The following is a 14,676-nucleotide window of genomic DNA, read 5'->3' on the forward strand; positions in this document are numbered from 1 at the left end:
CCTACATCTCAATTGAAAAGTATGCATGTGTGTTTATATGTATGTTCAATTGTATGAATGTTTGTTTGAATATAACACAGGAAATGTAAGAAACAATACTTCTTTTAGGTCCTTGGCTTATATTGAGTAGCTGGCTGTGAATGCAATGCATGCTGGAAAATGTCCACTTGGTTATAATATCATTTTGCACAAATTTGAAACTGAATTTCATTATACACAACAGCACAGAAATGCCATTCAAATGGTCACCTCTCTGGTGGTTAATAGTTAAAAAACATGACAACTTGCTATAAATTGTCCTCACTTTTCTGAACCCACTTCTTTGATTGAAAAAAACCAAACAACAACAACTGAGCTTGTGTCGCTGTTATTGTTGTTGTTGTACAGGTAATTTCCTTGAAGGAGACCAGACCCGGTGACCTAGTCTGGCGATGTAAGGTACCTTGATCCTCACTGAGCCAAGGTAAATTGATTTGATCCGGCACGGAATGGGTTCAGGGCAGAGGTGTAGTCTACCAGAATCCCAGGCAGGTGAGAAAAGTGGTCCAGGTGTAATTGTCATGGACTGGGCGACAGGTTAGTCTGTGTTCACAGACACCATTAGGACAACACCCAAGATTTTTGAGTTCTTCTGAACACCACAAACTTGTCGACTTTCATTGATCTATGACATACATGTACCTCATTAATGATTAGATCTATAAGCACAATTGACTGTAAGCCTGTGAAGAAGGGATGTAATCACCATCTTTTTTCGTGTGTCATCTTTCTTAATCCCCACAATACTATCTTCAATTTGCTTAAAGGGACTGTACAGTACTGGTTGAGGTGAGGATTCAGGTTTATAACATTCCTAAGTGAGATAATGAGAAACTTCTTATGAAATATGAAAGAGCATGTAATTTTAAGGATTCAACATTTATTTTATGAAAATTGGTTTTCAAATGGCTGAGAGATAGTAAAAGGCGACAGGCCACAACTTTTATTAGGATCTCTTTGTTTCACCTTGTTTTTGGATATCTCAGCCATTTCAAAACCAATTTTCATCAAATAAACTTTTGATTCCCCTTAGAATTGCATGCTCTTTGACATCTCATAGAGTGGTTCCTGAATATCTCGCAAAACTTTAAAAGCTAAATCCTCACCTCAACCAGAACTGTACAGTCCCTTTAACAACTAATTATGGAAAAGCGTGCAGACAACATGAAATATTTTTTTAAATCAAACTGGACATAAAATGGGATGTTTTAACCAAATAGTCACATTGGTCTTGAAGACATATGCAAATTGGAAAAGATGCTGGAATCATGACCTCACAATTCAACCAAGCATTTGTGCACAAAAATATTATCAGAAAGATCATGGTTTTGCTCGATAATGCAGCAAACCACAACTCTTCCCTTTGAAGCCATGGTTGCTATGTGGATACAAGACTATCATAATTTGATGCCAACTTTCATATTCTAAAATAATTTCTTATAAAAAATAGGAAATCTACCAGTATTTGATGATTTGTGTACAGGTCAATGAGAGACTGGTTGGGGTCATGATACGATTGTAGCACCACACTCTCCAAACTGCATGTATGATTGCCACAACAATTAATGTTTCACTACAAATAAGCAAAATTATAAAATGTTGTAACCTTATATTTGGCCAAATTTTGATGAAATCCTCTAATGATTATGCCATCTGGTTTCACGCTACTTATTAAACACAACTTGAAAATGGGGAGGAATTGTACTTTAACACAGCTTACAAAACCAATTAATGTGATACTTGAAATCCAACATATTCTGGTTTCTCTTGCACAAACTGCCATCCTTTCAATTGGCATAGAAGATGAGAACATGAGCTTTAAAGAAAATCCTCAGTCTGGAATTTGGTAAGATCATGAACTTAGAAACGAGGGGGGTAGAGAGCTGGGGCAAATTTCCCTCCATGTGTTTCGGCATCATGGGACAACTTCAAAAGTATGACTTATCGTCAAAGCGTGTCACAATCTTCTCAACAAGCTGCAAAGATCAAAGGCACTGGAGCTCCACACCCAACGTTTACGGGTACAGAAGGGGTGGCAAGCGTGTCCCTCTATTGTGACTGAATGGGGCGGTAGCTGCTTTTAAGGGACAAGCAACCCCCTTTCATAGTCTTTGCTTCATTAATTCTGTTATGGAGATTAAACACCGGAATAGAAAGGGGGACTCAATTAACTTTTGAAGTCATAAGCAGCCTTGTATGAACACATCTGGGAATGAAATGACAGGTTAAAGTGCAATTCAACGTCATGTTCAGGATGACTTTCAAGAAATAGATCAAAATAAGACAAACAAAATGAAAAAAAAAATTCATCTGTGTTGGACCTAAAATGAGAAAGGTACGTGATAGGCTTACAGAAACACATTGTGAGTTGACGTAGAAGACTCTCATGTGGAAAACAGACATGATGTCAAAAGTACCAAATAATATAAGGATTCCCCTCTTCAAAACTTACATACCGGTATGTATACAGAGAAAGAACTAATTAAAGCATTATACAACCAATCTGATGCCTAAAGTTATCTGTCAGTGAAAGTTACTGGCAACTGATAGACCTCAAAAAGGACTTTACAAAGAGGGAATGCACCGGTGGTACTGGTGCTGGAAGGCAGGTCCATCTATGTGTCTTTAGAACAGTCACTATGAATGGTAACTTTAAAATGATATAATAAGAGATGTTGATATGTCTACCGCTGACACAGAATTCCTGACTTTAATGATGTGTTTACACAGAGGAATGAATGTCATTAAACAAACCTCATTCTAGCCATAGAGTTTTGAGAAAAGCATATGGAGCGTATACTGACAAGCAAACATACCTCTAAACTTCACATAAACACAGAAGAAAGCATACATTACTAGCATAAAAATTCCACAGCTAATGGAATCTATACAATACAAGGACCATTCAAAGGGCAAAGACGTTATCACTATGGCTCCGTTTGATTTGATAGAGCTACAAAATGGACTGAAAGCGGCCTGTTCTTCAAAAATACCCTATAAACTCCAAAAAGGAATGTTGGAATTGCTGTGTTTACTACATTAAGAGTTCCATTTAGTTTCTTGGACTGACAATATGTGATTTGAGAAAATAAGACCCCGTGTGACTTCACTTTGCATTGTCTGCTTATCTTAGGCATGGGTCTGCATTGTGCTTTATGGCCATTACTATTGATATTCTCTGAGACAAGGTGGCTTAAGAGTGGCAAACATGTCACAAAATATCACTAACCCTGTCCCTACCAATGGCAAGCTAGTTGTACACAAAGTCAATGGCATTTTGAGTTGGCGATTGTGAGAAGGTTAAACAGGCAATGATTTTTAAAACACATAAAGAGTCATGATGATGTGCTCTTATTAGCTTTTTATTTTGGCTGTCTTTGAAGCTGCAGAGTTGGCTCTTGCTCCCTGTTGGGGGTGGGGGAGAGACCACACTTTCACATGATAAATTCATTGTATTACATGTGTCTGTGGCACCACTGCATGCTTCCAAATGCAGGCCAACCCCCCCCCCCCAAAAAAAAAAACAAAAAAAAAAAAAAAAAAAACAAACAAACAAACAAACAAACAAACAAACAAACAAAACAGGTCTTTTTTGACCTGCACAAATGAGAAGCAACATTCCATATGAGCAGACAGTAGTTTCTGTCTGTGCCTTTAAAAGTGTGGCATGCTGAGCTGTATCACAAATATCATAAAAATAACAAGTATCATAAATACTCTCAAATCAAAATTTCAATGGAAATATCCGTAAGCAAAAATCTGTCTCAAGGCACATTGTCCTTTAAAGCCGCGGCATCTAACCTTTAAACATCTGAAGCGTGATGATGACTTATTGCACAGAGAGAAGAGATGTGATTAAAAATAATTGCTGCATTCATGGACGAGTGTTGCAACATTGATAGGAGACAGGATTCAAAATGCTGGTGGGATTGTCTGCGAGGAAAGCATGAGGAAATTAGCAAATCTCTATCCCTCCCCCCCCCCCCCCCCAAAAAAAAAGATTCTGTTTGCAAAATATGGAAAATATTGATAATTGTTGATATAGTCTGGGTAAGGTGCGGCTCCTATTTCTTCCCATGCAGAGCGTGCTTTAGATGTTTATATTCTGAAAATTGCATACTTGCCCTTTTTCTCACGTTAAGCTCATAAAATCGAGAGACATGTACAGTACGATAATTGAGACTGGCTTTATACGTGTTTCATGTCTGAACACTCAAATATGCCCCTCACAGCCATCATTAAAGGTGCTAGCATCCCAACTGGCTTGTATTTCTACAATGTTTCAGCTCATTCATATCAATCTTCACTGGACTGACATATTAGCCAGAGTCTACATCCTCACTTGTCTTCAAAGAAGTTTCAACAGTCAATTAAAGAAACATGAAATCAACTGTTTCTTAATAATCAACATATTTTCGGCAAAAGTGCTAGGGATCACTTTGCAAAAATACTAGCTTTCTGATAAAACTGTATGTGAGTGAAATCCTGAATGGAATAATGCACTCACCATGTTTGGTACCTGACTTCCCATTTAAACGGCTTTGAGCATAAATGTATTTCAGAGCCTGTGAGGTTACGTTGAACCTATTCCTTACTTGCTTGCTTTTTAACATATACTTATTGGAACTGGGTTTATTATATACTGAATCTGTAGAATACTAACATTGTATGTAGGTGGTGAGGGGTTTACACAGCTGTCACCTAACAGTTGTAAAAACATCTCCTACATTTCAATCATATAGATTCCTGATTTTTCATGTTGAATTAGTGTTAACTTATCTTATCTGCCTTTAATATCACTGATTACTTTCATCAGCATCAATACATATTCATGAAAATGTTTACTTTTTCTAAGTAGTAACAAACAGTTGAAAAGCTATCCTTTAAGAATTATAGTGTCATATCTGTGATTTTCTTTTTCTATCATAGATTTTTTTTCTTCAGATGTCAAATGCATTTGTATGATGGATGGGTTTTATTCCCAAATTCTGCGTGCCTGCTGCACATCAAGAGCATGTACAAAAATAAATGGATCAGAATCATTGTTCCTAAATCATCTCTGTTTTAAGTGGCACTTCAGCAAAGCTCTATTAGAGAATGATTTGTGAGATAGCTCGGGGCAAACAGAGAAAACATACTTTGTCTCTAGCTGCCAGACTTCGAACTTCAAATCACGTTCACGTTTTCCTGCAAGAGCTCCTCTAGCCCTTTGTCTACATGGGGCGTCAAAAAGCCCGGCTTGCTGGATATTTCTGCTGACTCCCGACTGATCCTACTCTTTCATATCAGCAATGTCTTTACATCTCTCGCTTATTTTTGACATGGAAATAAAAGAAAAACCCTCATGAAAAGACAGAAAGCAGGAGGGCATGATGTCAGTTTTCTATCTATGCGTACTGCACAAAACTTATCAAAGTTAAGCATTTCACATCTCTTCATTCAAGCCTTTGAGTCAAGCATTTTTTTTTCTTACCCAGGAAACAGGCTAGTTGTACAAGCTCTTCTTTTTTGCAAGTTCCCTCCATATTCCTTACTAGCTAGGGCTTTTTCAACTTATAGTGTTTTCCATGAAGATCATTATTATTAAAATTATGTGTATTCATATGTGCCTGTAGGTGCAGCTGTATATACTAATGTATTATACTTTCGTTATACTATTGTTCGTATTTGTTTCATGACATTTCATCTTCTTGTACAAATCGTTAATGCTACTTTGCAATAATTTTGTATTATTTCAATATGGAAACAAATAAATGAAATGAAATGAAATGAAATTAAAAAGCTTGGAAACTATCCTTTTCTGAAGGGTATTATCATGTGTGATAACCACATAGTTTAGGTTTCGATATTTATAAATATCCTATATGCCTACAAAAAATACATCACAGAAAAAGTGATTTCGTAATGTAAACACTAAACATTCTTCAAGACAGCTGGTCACTTTTGCAGGCAATGAATATTTCTGAAAATTTTCTTTTTTTGACACGCAGGATGAAGTCATATTCTGAAATAGCTGATATATGTGAAGCCTAGAGATGAAATCACTTGAAGTTTGGGGAAAGGAGGATGAAAATTTCCCTTTTATTGTCTGTCACTTTGTACGGTGTTATCATGATGGTTGAGATAGAAGTATTCCTTTTCCACGCTAACGCAAGTTTATGACCAAACATATCAAAAAGTCCATTTAACATTGACAATTTCTCATCTACAGCTACACATGACAAGGAGTACATTTCCATTTTAACCCGTTGAGGATGGACTGATTTTGCTACAACAAGCATTTCCCATAGACACCTGCCCGAGTTTACTTGGGACTCGTCCTCAATGGGTTAAAGTCCCTTATGTGCTTTTGCAAGACAAACAAGGGGACAGTAAACTGTATACTAGGTGTAGAAAATGCATCAAATTTTTCTGTACTACTGGTACTTACGGCTCCCCAGTCACCGGTTCTCCAAGAGGCGCAGGCCCGCTGCCTACAGGTCTGGACCACGGCCGGCTTGGACAGGCCCCGGCACTGGTCAGGGCCCGTGGGCAGGTCGATGGACTGGGTGACCTTCTGCTGACACGTCACTGACCTCATCTGACGACCCTCGCCACAGGTCCTGCTACAAGCACCCCACTCTTCTGCCTCCCATCTTCAGCAACAGAAAAGAGTTAGGGAGGAAACAGACATTTGCTTGAGTGTGCAGGCTCGGGTGATGTTTGTTGTTTGGAAGAGTCATTAATCCAAATATGAAATAAGGTTCATTTATACAAAAAGGAAAAGAAAGTGCATACTAATGAACCTCTGGAATTACAAACCCTATAGCATTTTAGGAGTAATGAACCTTAGGCCCTATTTTGTTTTGGAGAAATACACCTTATATAATATTTGGAGTAGCAAACCTTCGGAATAATAAACCTCTTTTTCATTTTCAGATTAATGAACCTTCGAAATAACAAACCTAATTCATTTTTGCATTAACACATCTTTGGAATAACAAACCTATGGAATAACGAACTGTAACTGTAGGCTCTATAATTACAGAGCAAAGTTGGAAGATTTAAACGTCAAAACAATAATCATTTCCCTTCACCATTTATTGCAGCAACTATCCCTATTTGCATCACTTTGCCAAACTCTATGATTCAACCTTGTCAATAATCATTTTCTGATACAGCTCTACACTTTCTTGACTTGTGTGATGTAGCATTTGGCTCAGCTGCCTACTAACTTTCCTCTGAAATACTGCCAAATTGTCCAAATACAGCCATTTTTCACCGGCAGTGTAAATCAACCCTAGCAAAATTGATTTCCCCTGCGTCGACAGATCTCTGTCTCACCGTGCTGGACATGGGTCGTTGTTGCAAGTCCTTCGTCGGGGAGGCGGCTTTTCCGTCTGCACGCACATGCTGTCCTCGGCGATGTAGAATGAGTTCTCCTGGACACATTTGACGATGGATTCGGTGATTCCTGGTCACCAAAAAAAACAACAACGACCAATTGTTTGAAATAAAAGATGAAGAGCTGAGTAAGGACGGATAAAGTATTTGGATGCTGTAAATATATATGACACAAATAAGGTATGTCCACATGATTGAGCATCAACACATGTCATACTGAAACATTTATAATACATTAAATACTTTTTTCAATTTTTCACATAATCTTTGAATACCTTGGTTCTTTTAATAGTTTAAGTCTTGCAAGGTAAAAACTACTTGAAATTAAAAAATGGCAGAACATTCAAACAGTTGGCACTTAAACCTGGTTTTCATTATCTTTTTACTTTAAGAACACACTGCATGTAATACATACTTAGGGTAAATTCATGAAGTGCAAGGCCTGCATCTTATATGGTGAATGTGTGAATCTACCCATATCTAGTTTCTGTTGTTTCTGAGAAAAAGATCATCCTTGACATTCACAGCAGTTGACGCTGACAGAGCCACGTCAACGGACGCCTCTTTTGCCCTCATGTCAGTGGGAATTGCCGACAATCACTACCTGAAATCTTCCCCAGGGTGAGGGGACGGATCAGAGGGAGAGACTGTCTGTAGTCTAAGCCGGATTAACCTGCTCATTACAGGGTCGTGACAGCCCCTAATGGTGATAAAATTCATTCTGTCTACGAGTGACGTCTGCATTTTGTTAGGTATGTTCACTTTCTAATAAATTATTACTTTGACTTAAAAATATTCCAAGTACTGTACTGAAACTAGGCCAGATCAAATCAAAATTGCAAAGACTTGCAGACTAATCATGGAGGCTACACTAAACATCTCAAACATAGATATGGATGAGGGTAAGGCTACTATTATCCTTTGTTTTATCATAGTAGGGTCCATGGTTTTATGAAGAATAATCTGTCCATGATTTCATTTTTGATTCTGCCCCATGAAGACATCTCCTTGACTATGCTATACATGTTTTACCATGCATTCTTTCATAGAATAAAGAAAGAAAATACATTTAAAAAAAATAATTTTTGTAAGGAAATATCTGTGAAATCTATCAATACAATGTAAATCTGGGTGTCGTATGAGATCCTGATATGATCTCTATGAAAACTATATGTGGCCTTTAAAACCATCTTTATGGGAAGGGAAGGAGGATCCTTCAGTGTGAGATATGAGATTATTCTATGGAAATAGAATGTGAGGTCATATGTGCATGTATCTATAACTGTTTGATTCATTGTACTGCTGCAGTTATGAATCAGATGTTGTAAGGTAACAAGGAAGCTCACAAAATATTGAAAGAAAACAAACATATATTAGGAATATAATGCAATGATGAGAAAATTTTGTCTCAATATCATTTGCAGTACGGGATTCCATGGTGAGGGAACAAGGAAGGCTATCGCATTCAATCAAGAGGTCTTTGCTGATGTAGGAAACGTTTGAAATGTTTACAATGTTTTTAAATAAAAGTCTTTCTGCAATCAGGAGCTTGAGGAGCTTCTCTGAAACAGACCTTGTCTGAAATGTCTCAATTAAAAAATGCTGAACAAACCTTCAGAACTGCGCACCCTATATTATATTTGGATTTACGAACCTTCAGAATAACGAATTGTATTTCATTTGCGGATTAACAAATCTTTGGAAGAATGAACAATATAGGGTCTACATGTACTATGTATTATACTCTTTTTGAACGAGGGAATGTTAAAATGGTTAACACAAAGCTTGAAGTATTAAATGCTCAATTGAACAGCTTATCCTTTCTTCTGACTGGAATTAAATTAGTCATCATAGATGACATTTGACAATTGACTTGCCCCCAGACATAACAATACAAGAAAAATCACTGTCTATTACCTTTGACATCAACAGGAAAAGTACTGTAGTACAAGTTCAATGGGTGTTTTATGCCTCTTATCGTCAAGTCATGGGTTCAAACTCAACAGCCATCATGCCGTATCAGAGAAAATGCAGCTCATATCTGGGCTGGAATTCACAAAGATAGTTTATCATAAAATCCATGCTTTACATGGAGTCTATGGACTATAAAAAGTGCAAAATTGGCATCCTGTGCCCATGTGTCAGTGGGCATTCAGCATTGGATAGAGGATCTTGTTAGCATACATGATGAGAAAATTTAGGTGATTGAAATTTGCATTATCTATAGACTAGATTTAAAATACCTTTGTGAATCTTGGTCCTAGAGTTTCAAGAGAGAAATACCTTTACTTTTTCCTGTCAAAGACATGATAACTGGGGCTGACATTTTATATAAATTCTCTTCTGAAAGTAAAGTGTTATTCATTTTCAAGATTGGAAATGGGGTACTTTAGGAAAAGCAGCTGCAACCTTTTGAAGGGGTCAAGAAAAATTTGGCACTGTTAGAGAAATTGTCTGCTTCAGTTCACAAGTCTCATCAATGTTGTCGAGCTCATGTTCTGATAAAGAGCTTCAAGAGGCCCATGGCATTTCTCTCAACCAAGACCATTATCTCCGAATCTCTCAGCAGAGCGGACCGTGGCACACACCGAAGATGAAATTCATAGCCGTTGACACGAGCCATGCTCTGTCGGTCACTCTTGATACGTACTGTAGCCGGTCTTCAGGATCGCTGATCATTTACATTTCACAGGGAGTAGATGATCGTCATTAAAAGAGGAGAGCTCTCTCAGTGCATGCACAAGATCTTTTCTAAATATAGCTGCATATTTGACAATTCACAGATGTGTTGGTAGTCTTCAGGGTGTGGATAGAAGACCAAAAATGAAAGTACATCTTGGACCAAGATGACATTGATGAGAGAATGACTATGTTCCATTTACTCTTCCAAATCGGTTCATCTCACTTAAGTCTTCGGTACTTTGATCATCACATATAACATTTGCACAATCCAATGAATTGCAGCGATTGCAAATTTCAGTCTGCAGACTACTTCTAGACATGAGAGGAAATCAGCAATAATCAAAGCTAGATATCCTCATATCCTCTCCCCATAGATATATTGAGATGCCGTGACATTCTGAAGTGGACTCAGCATCCCGTTCCCATGACAACTCCCTCAGGGATGCACTCCTATGCTGAACTTGCCAACATAATTGCCAAGAATTTACACAGGAGGTCTAATGCACACTTGCATTTTCGGTTTAATCATAATTTTGTTTTAATCTCTTTAACACACACAAAAAAAAAGGAGAGAAAAAAAAGTCGGATGGACCAGAGCTCATTGGGTCATGAAATCCTTGAATGTTTTCCAGATGACATCATATTTGGCACATACACATAGGCAGGTGGCATGCATGCATCTTAAAGGTGATGTTTGCTTTTGGGAGGCAAATTGTACAAAAGATACGAATATTGTGAAAAGCATCACATGCTGCTTGATAAAGCACGGTACAATGTATGTCCAATATGATTGCAAAATGAAGCTAAGGACAATATATTTTAGAGGATATTAACGGAAATGATTATATTTGTACCTCACACATTAAGAAAATAAACCATTTCTTCACACATTGTCGTGTTTAGATTTCCTGTTGTCTGATTGTCGATTTTATTTTTCTTTAAAGTGTTTTACCTCGTATCCATCCATGAACTCCAATGTCTCGGATTTTACAGTCCTGGGAGGATTTTTACTATGGCTTCCAAAATTGTGAGGTTACCTTCATATCATCTGCTTCAAAATGAGGTTAAATGCTCCTCTTTATACCATGTCAGAATGGAGTATGAATAGGGAAGATGCAGTCAGTTGGAGATACACTCATATCCACTTAAGCGGCAACTGGAATCAATATTTTTCGTTTCTCTTTTCTCTCCCCCCCCCCCCCCCGAAAGTCACCGAATAGACTTATTGTCCCATATTAATGATCCAAAGAACTATCATCCTTTTCTTTTCTTTTTTTCAATCCCACCCCCACCCATGCCCATGAGATGCATGGACATGGGACATTAGTTGATTACAAAGCTACTTGTAAGAGGCGGGAATTGTTGATAAATCCGTGAGAATAAATAATTTTCTTCAATCCTTGGGAGGCCCCTGATCGCTGAACACAGTTTCAGGACTATCGATATACAATAGGTATACCTTGTCAATATGCTTTGGCAATCATAACTGCAGATATAAAAACTGACAGGAGACAAAATTTGTGAAATCTGTATCAGTAGCAAACTTAATCTGAATGTGCAGCAAAAGTGAAGCTTCATTATCTCTTTAAATAGAAATTATCTAAACTGAACAAAAACAACAATGACTGTAGAGTCATCATCATCTTACTTGAACAAACAACCTTGCAAAGACAACTTGGGCAAATACCGCTCACATCTCTCTGGGTTGTCTATATACATTATGTTCCCACAAAACTTGACCCACGCCAGGTGATAGGGGATATCTAAACTTGGAGGTCGTTATGGTGGGTGGGTGCGCTTACTTTATGGACAGTTGTCATATTAAGCTCAGTGGGCGCATCGTTTTGGGATAACTCCTCCGTGTTTGGACAGGTATCCATAGACCAGCCCACCGGGAAGTCTCAAATATTTACAGTGCCTTGATATCGGCACGTCAAACAAAATGTTCTAGCCAGTCTGTTTTTTTTTTTTTTGGTTTTTTTTTTTGAAGGGGGGGGGGGGAAGGATGTGAGGTAATTGATAAGTCTGCATCTTGTTATACGCCTACCTATCTATGGAAAGCTTGCTGATTGTTTCAATGCCTCTCTGATGAGTAGCAGCCTTTTTTTTTCTTTATTTATTCTTTTTACACTGAAGATGCCACTTGTCAAACGAAGCAAAACAACACCTACACATGGCATCCTTTTGATGAGTACATAAGTTTCACTGTGTAGCAGATACCAGCTTAAAAAACAAAACAAAAACAATTAGGAATTTTTAATTTTTGTGCAAAAACCAATGGAAGAATGGCCAATTCATGGCATCATCACATCATGCAATTTGCATATATGTTGTTTGCTACAATATCATTTCAGGGGAAAAAAACGTGAAAGACATTGAAGATTCTGTTAGTTTTTTACCTTGTGTCTGATTTTGATGAGAGTTACTACCATTCTGTTTGTCTAATTTTGCTGTAATTGTCAAAGTCAAATTGATCATGGTGATGAATTGCACTTAAAGGGGATGGCTAGTAACTGATCAGTGGGAATCAGTAGGAATGCTGGGGGATGATTGTTCCAATCCTTGTGGGATTCATTTAAGAGTACATTATACATCTATTGTTGTGTGAACATTATTTGCTTCAGAATGGTCTCATATTCAAGTAATGTGCAGTTTAATGTTTCCAGGTTAGCATGCCTGTACAGTGACACTGCACATTACTTGAATATGAGACTATTCTGAAGCAAATCATTTTCACACAACAATAGATATATAATGTACTCTTAAATAAACCCCACAAGGATTGGAACAATCATCCCCCAGCATTCCTACTGATTCCCACTGATCAGTTACTAGCCATCCCCTTTAAATGAAAGAGCCCTTAATGACAGAGCTTTTAATATTTTTAGAGAATGTCTAAATAAACCTCAAGTCTCAAACATGACACCATGCCTCAAAATGTTTCTCTTCTCTATACATGTTAGTTTACATCTCTCGGAAATAAGCAGAAACTAGCTTGTAACAAGCTTTAAATATCTCAGCATCACTAATATGTAACACTTAAAGAATCAGAGAGATATTGCCGCAAAAACTTTGTAAATTATTAGTGTTTCTAATTTCTTGCCCTTGAATGTGAATTTATGGAGTTTAAAAGTAAATTAGGTGTGCTATCATCTTAACATGATGACTGAGTTGTTTCTTATTTTTCAATCAACAGCAGCAAACACCAACCAGAGTTTGTGCACACACACACACACACACACACACACACACACACACCCCATATCTGCATTTTTTTGTACATTTAACTATTATTAGAATTAAACAGTTGCCCAATGTTTCTGGAACAGATGCCAAATATTCCCTTGAGCGTTGCACAAGGGCATTCACACTCTGTATCAGTTCCACAAATGTAAATGGAGCATTGTACTCCACCCATCAAGGTGTATTATGCCAAACACAAAAGTAACCACATAGCCGGCAAGTGCTCGAGCCAAAAATAGGACTGATTCATACATTGTTTGTATGTGACCAACATACCCACACATTCATTTGATGAACTTGAATGCCAGGCCACATGCCCAAACCGCAAACTGTCAAACGTGATTTAGAATCCGATTTGTCCAAATTTTGTACCACCACTGCAAAGGCTGAAAGGCAAGTACTTGCGATGGGAAACAAAAAAATAATCTCCCTCTCTCCTTCACTGGGTTTACTCTAGTCATAATGTATCTTTGTGACAGCACCAGAAAAAGGAAGATTAGCACTTTAATCCCACCCCTTCAATTAAAAAAAACACCAAAAAAATTATGCAATCTATTTGAGTGAGAATCATGATTCCTCATTCATTATTTCTGATTCATTTTGAATTGCAAAACAATAGAAAACAATGACATAAACAATCTCTAAGACTAAGATAGAAGTTAGATATGATACATCATATCATACAATATATCATTGTGATGTTAGTAATAGACAGAGAGAGGGTCCAAAAATATACACATGACCTGGTTCCATCTGTGGCGGAGCCTCTTGTACAGCTTGGAAGAACATCACGAGATGTTGTGAATTCCATCTTCATCACCCTTAATTTTCTACCAGCCGCAGCCAGTTCAAATTGAACATGTCATCTGGGTGTCAGCGAGGGTAGTAGCAGTGGTCACAAACCCCCAGTCACCTCTATGCATATACATCTATTTCTCTTCCTCTCCCACTGGCTGGACTGGTATTGGCTCAGCCTGTCCTGTAATCTGAACCTGATGTTAACATACTCTACCAGTTAAAGGTTTCCCATGTTAATGCCATCCAGTAATGGTTTTTTCGCATCCACTTTAGACAGGGGCTGGTGTCCGCTCGGTGAACCTTGCCAGATCGCTGTGCAGTTCACATGGGGGGAAGGGGCCAATTCCTCGTTAAGAGTTGACATGCCCACCACTTGGGGGGCTGGGAGTCTCTCCTGGGAGCAATTGGGTTAAAGCGTGATCAACCTGATTTAACCAGACAGGTGCATGAGAGAAATCCACCACAGATGATGAATTAGGACCGGCTCTTGCATGGAGCCATTCCCCTCCCACAGACACACAACACAAGCAG

At 38.0% G+C, this 14,676-nt stretch overlaps 1 protein-coding gene across 1 annotated transcript in view; it reads right to left on the reverse strand.

The window, feature by feature from the left end:
- The window catches only part of LOC139721242 (uncharacterized), a 54,612-nt gene that overhangs the window by 3,433 nt on the left and 36,503 nt on the right, over window positions 1-14,676 (reverse strand). The window contains exons 7-8 of the mRNA XM_071632563.1: window positions 7,363-7,492; window positions 6,484-6,674 (exon numbers count right to left, since the gene is read on the reverse strand). Coding sequence (XP_071488664.1) covers window positions 6,484-6,674; window positions 7,363-7,492 — 321 coding nt within the window. The remainder of the gene's footprint in view (window positions 1-6,483; window positions 6,675-7,362; window positions 7,493-14,676) is intronic.

The sequence above is a fragment of the Diadema antillarum genome, unplaced genomic scaffold (genome assembly GCF_040938485.1).
Source record: "Diadema antillarum isolate AM-2024a unplaced genomic scaffold, OU_Dant_1.0 scf00000140, whole genome shotgun sequence".
NCBI classification, from domain to species: domain Eukaryota; kingdom Metazoa; phylum Echinodermata; class Echinoidea; order Diadematoida; family Diadematidae; genus Diadema; species Diadema antillarum.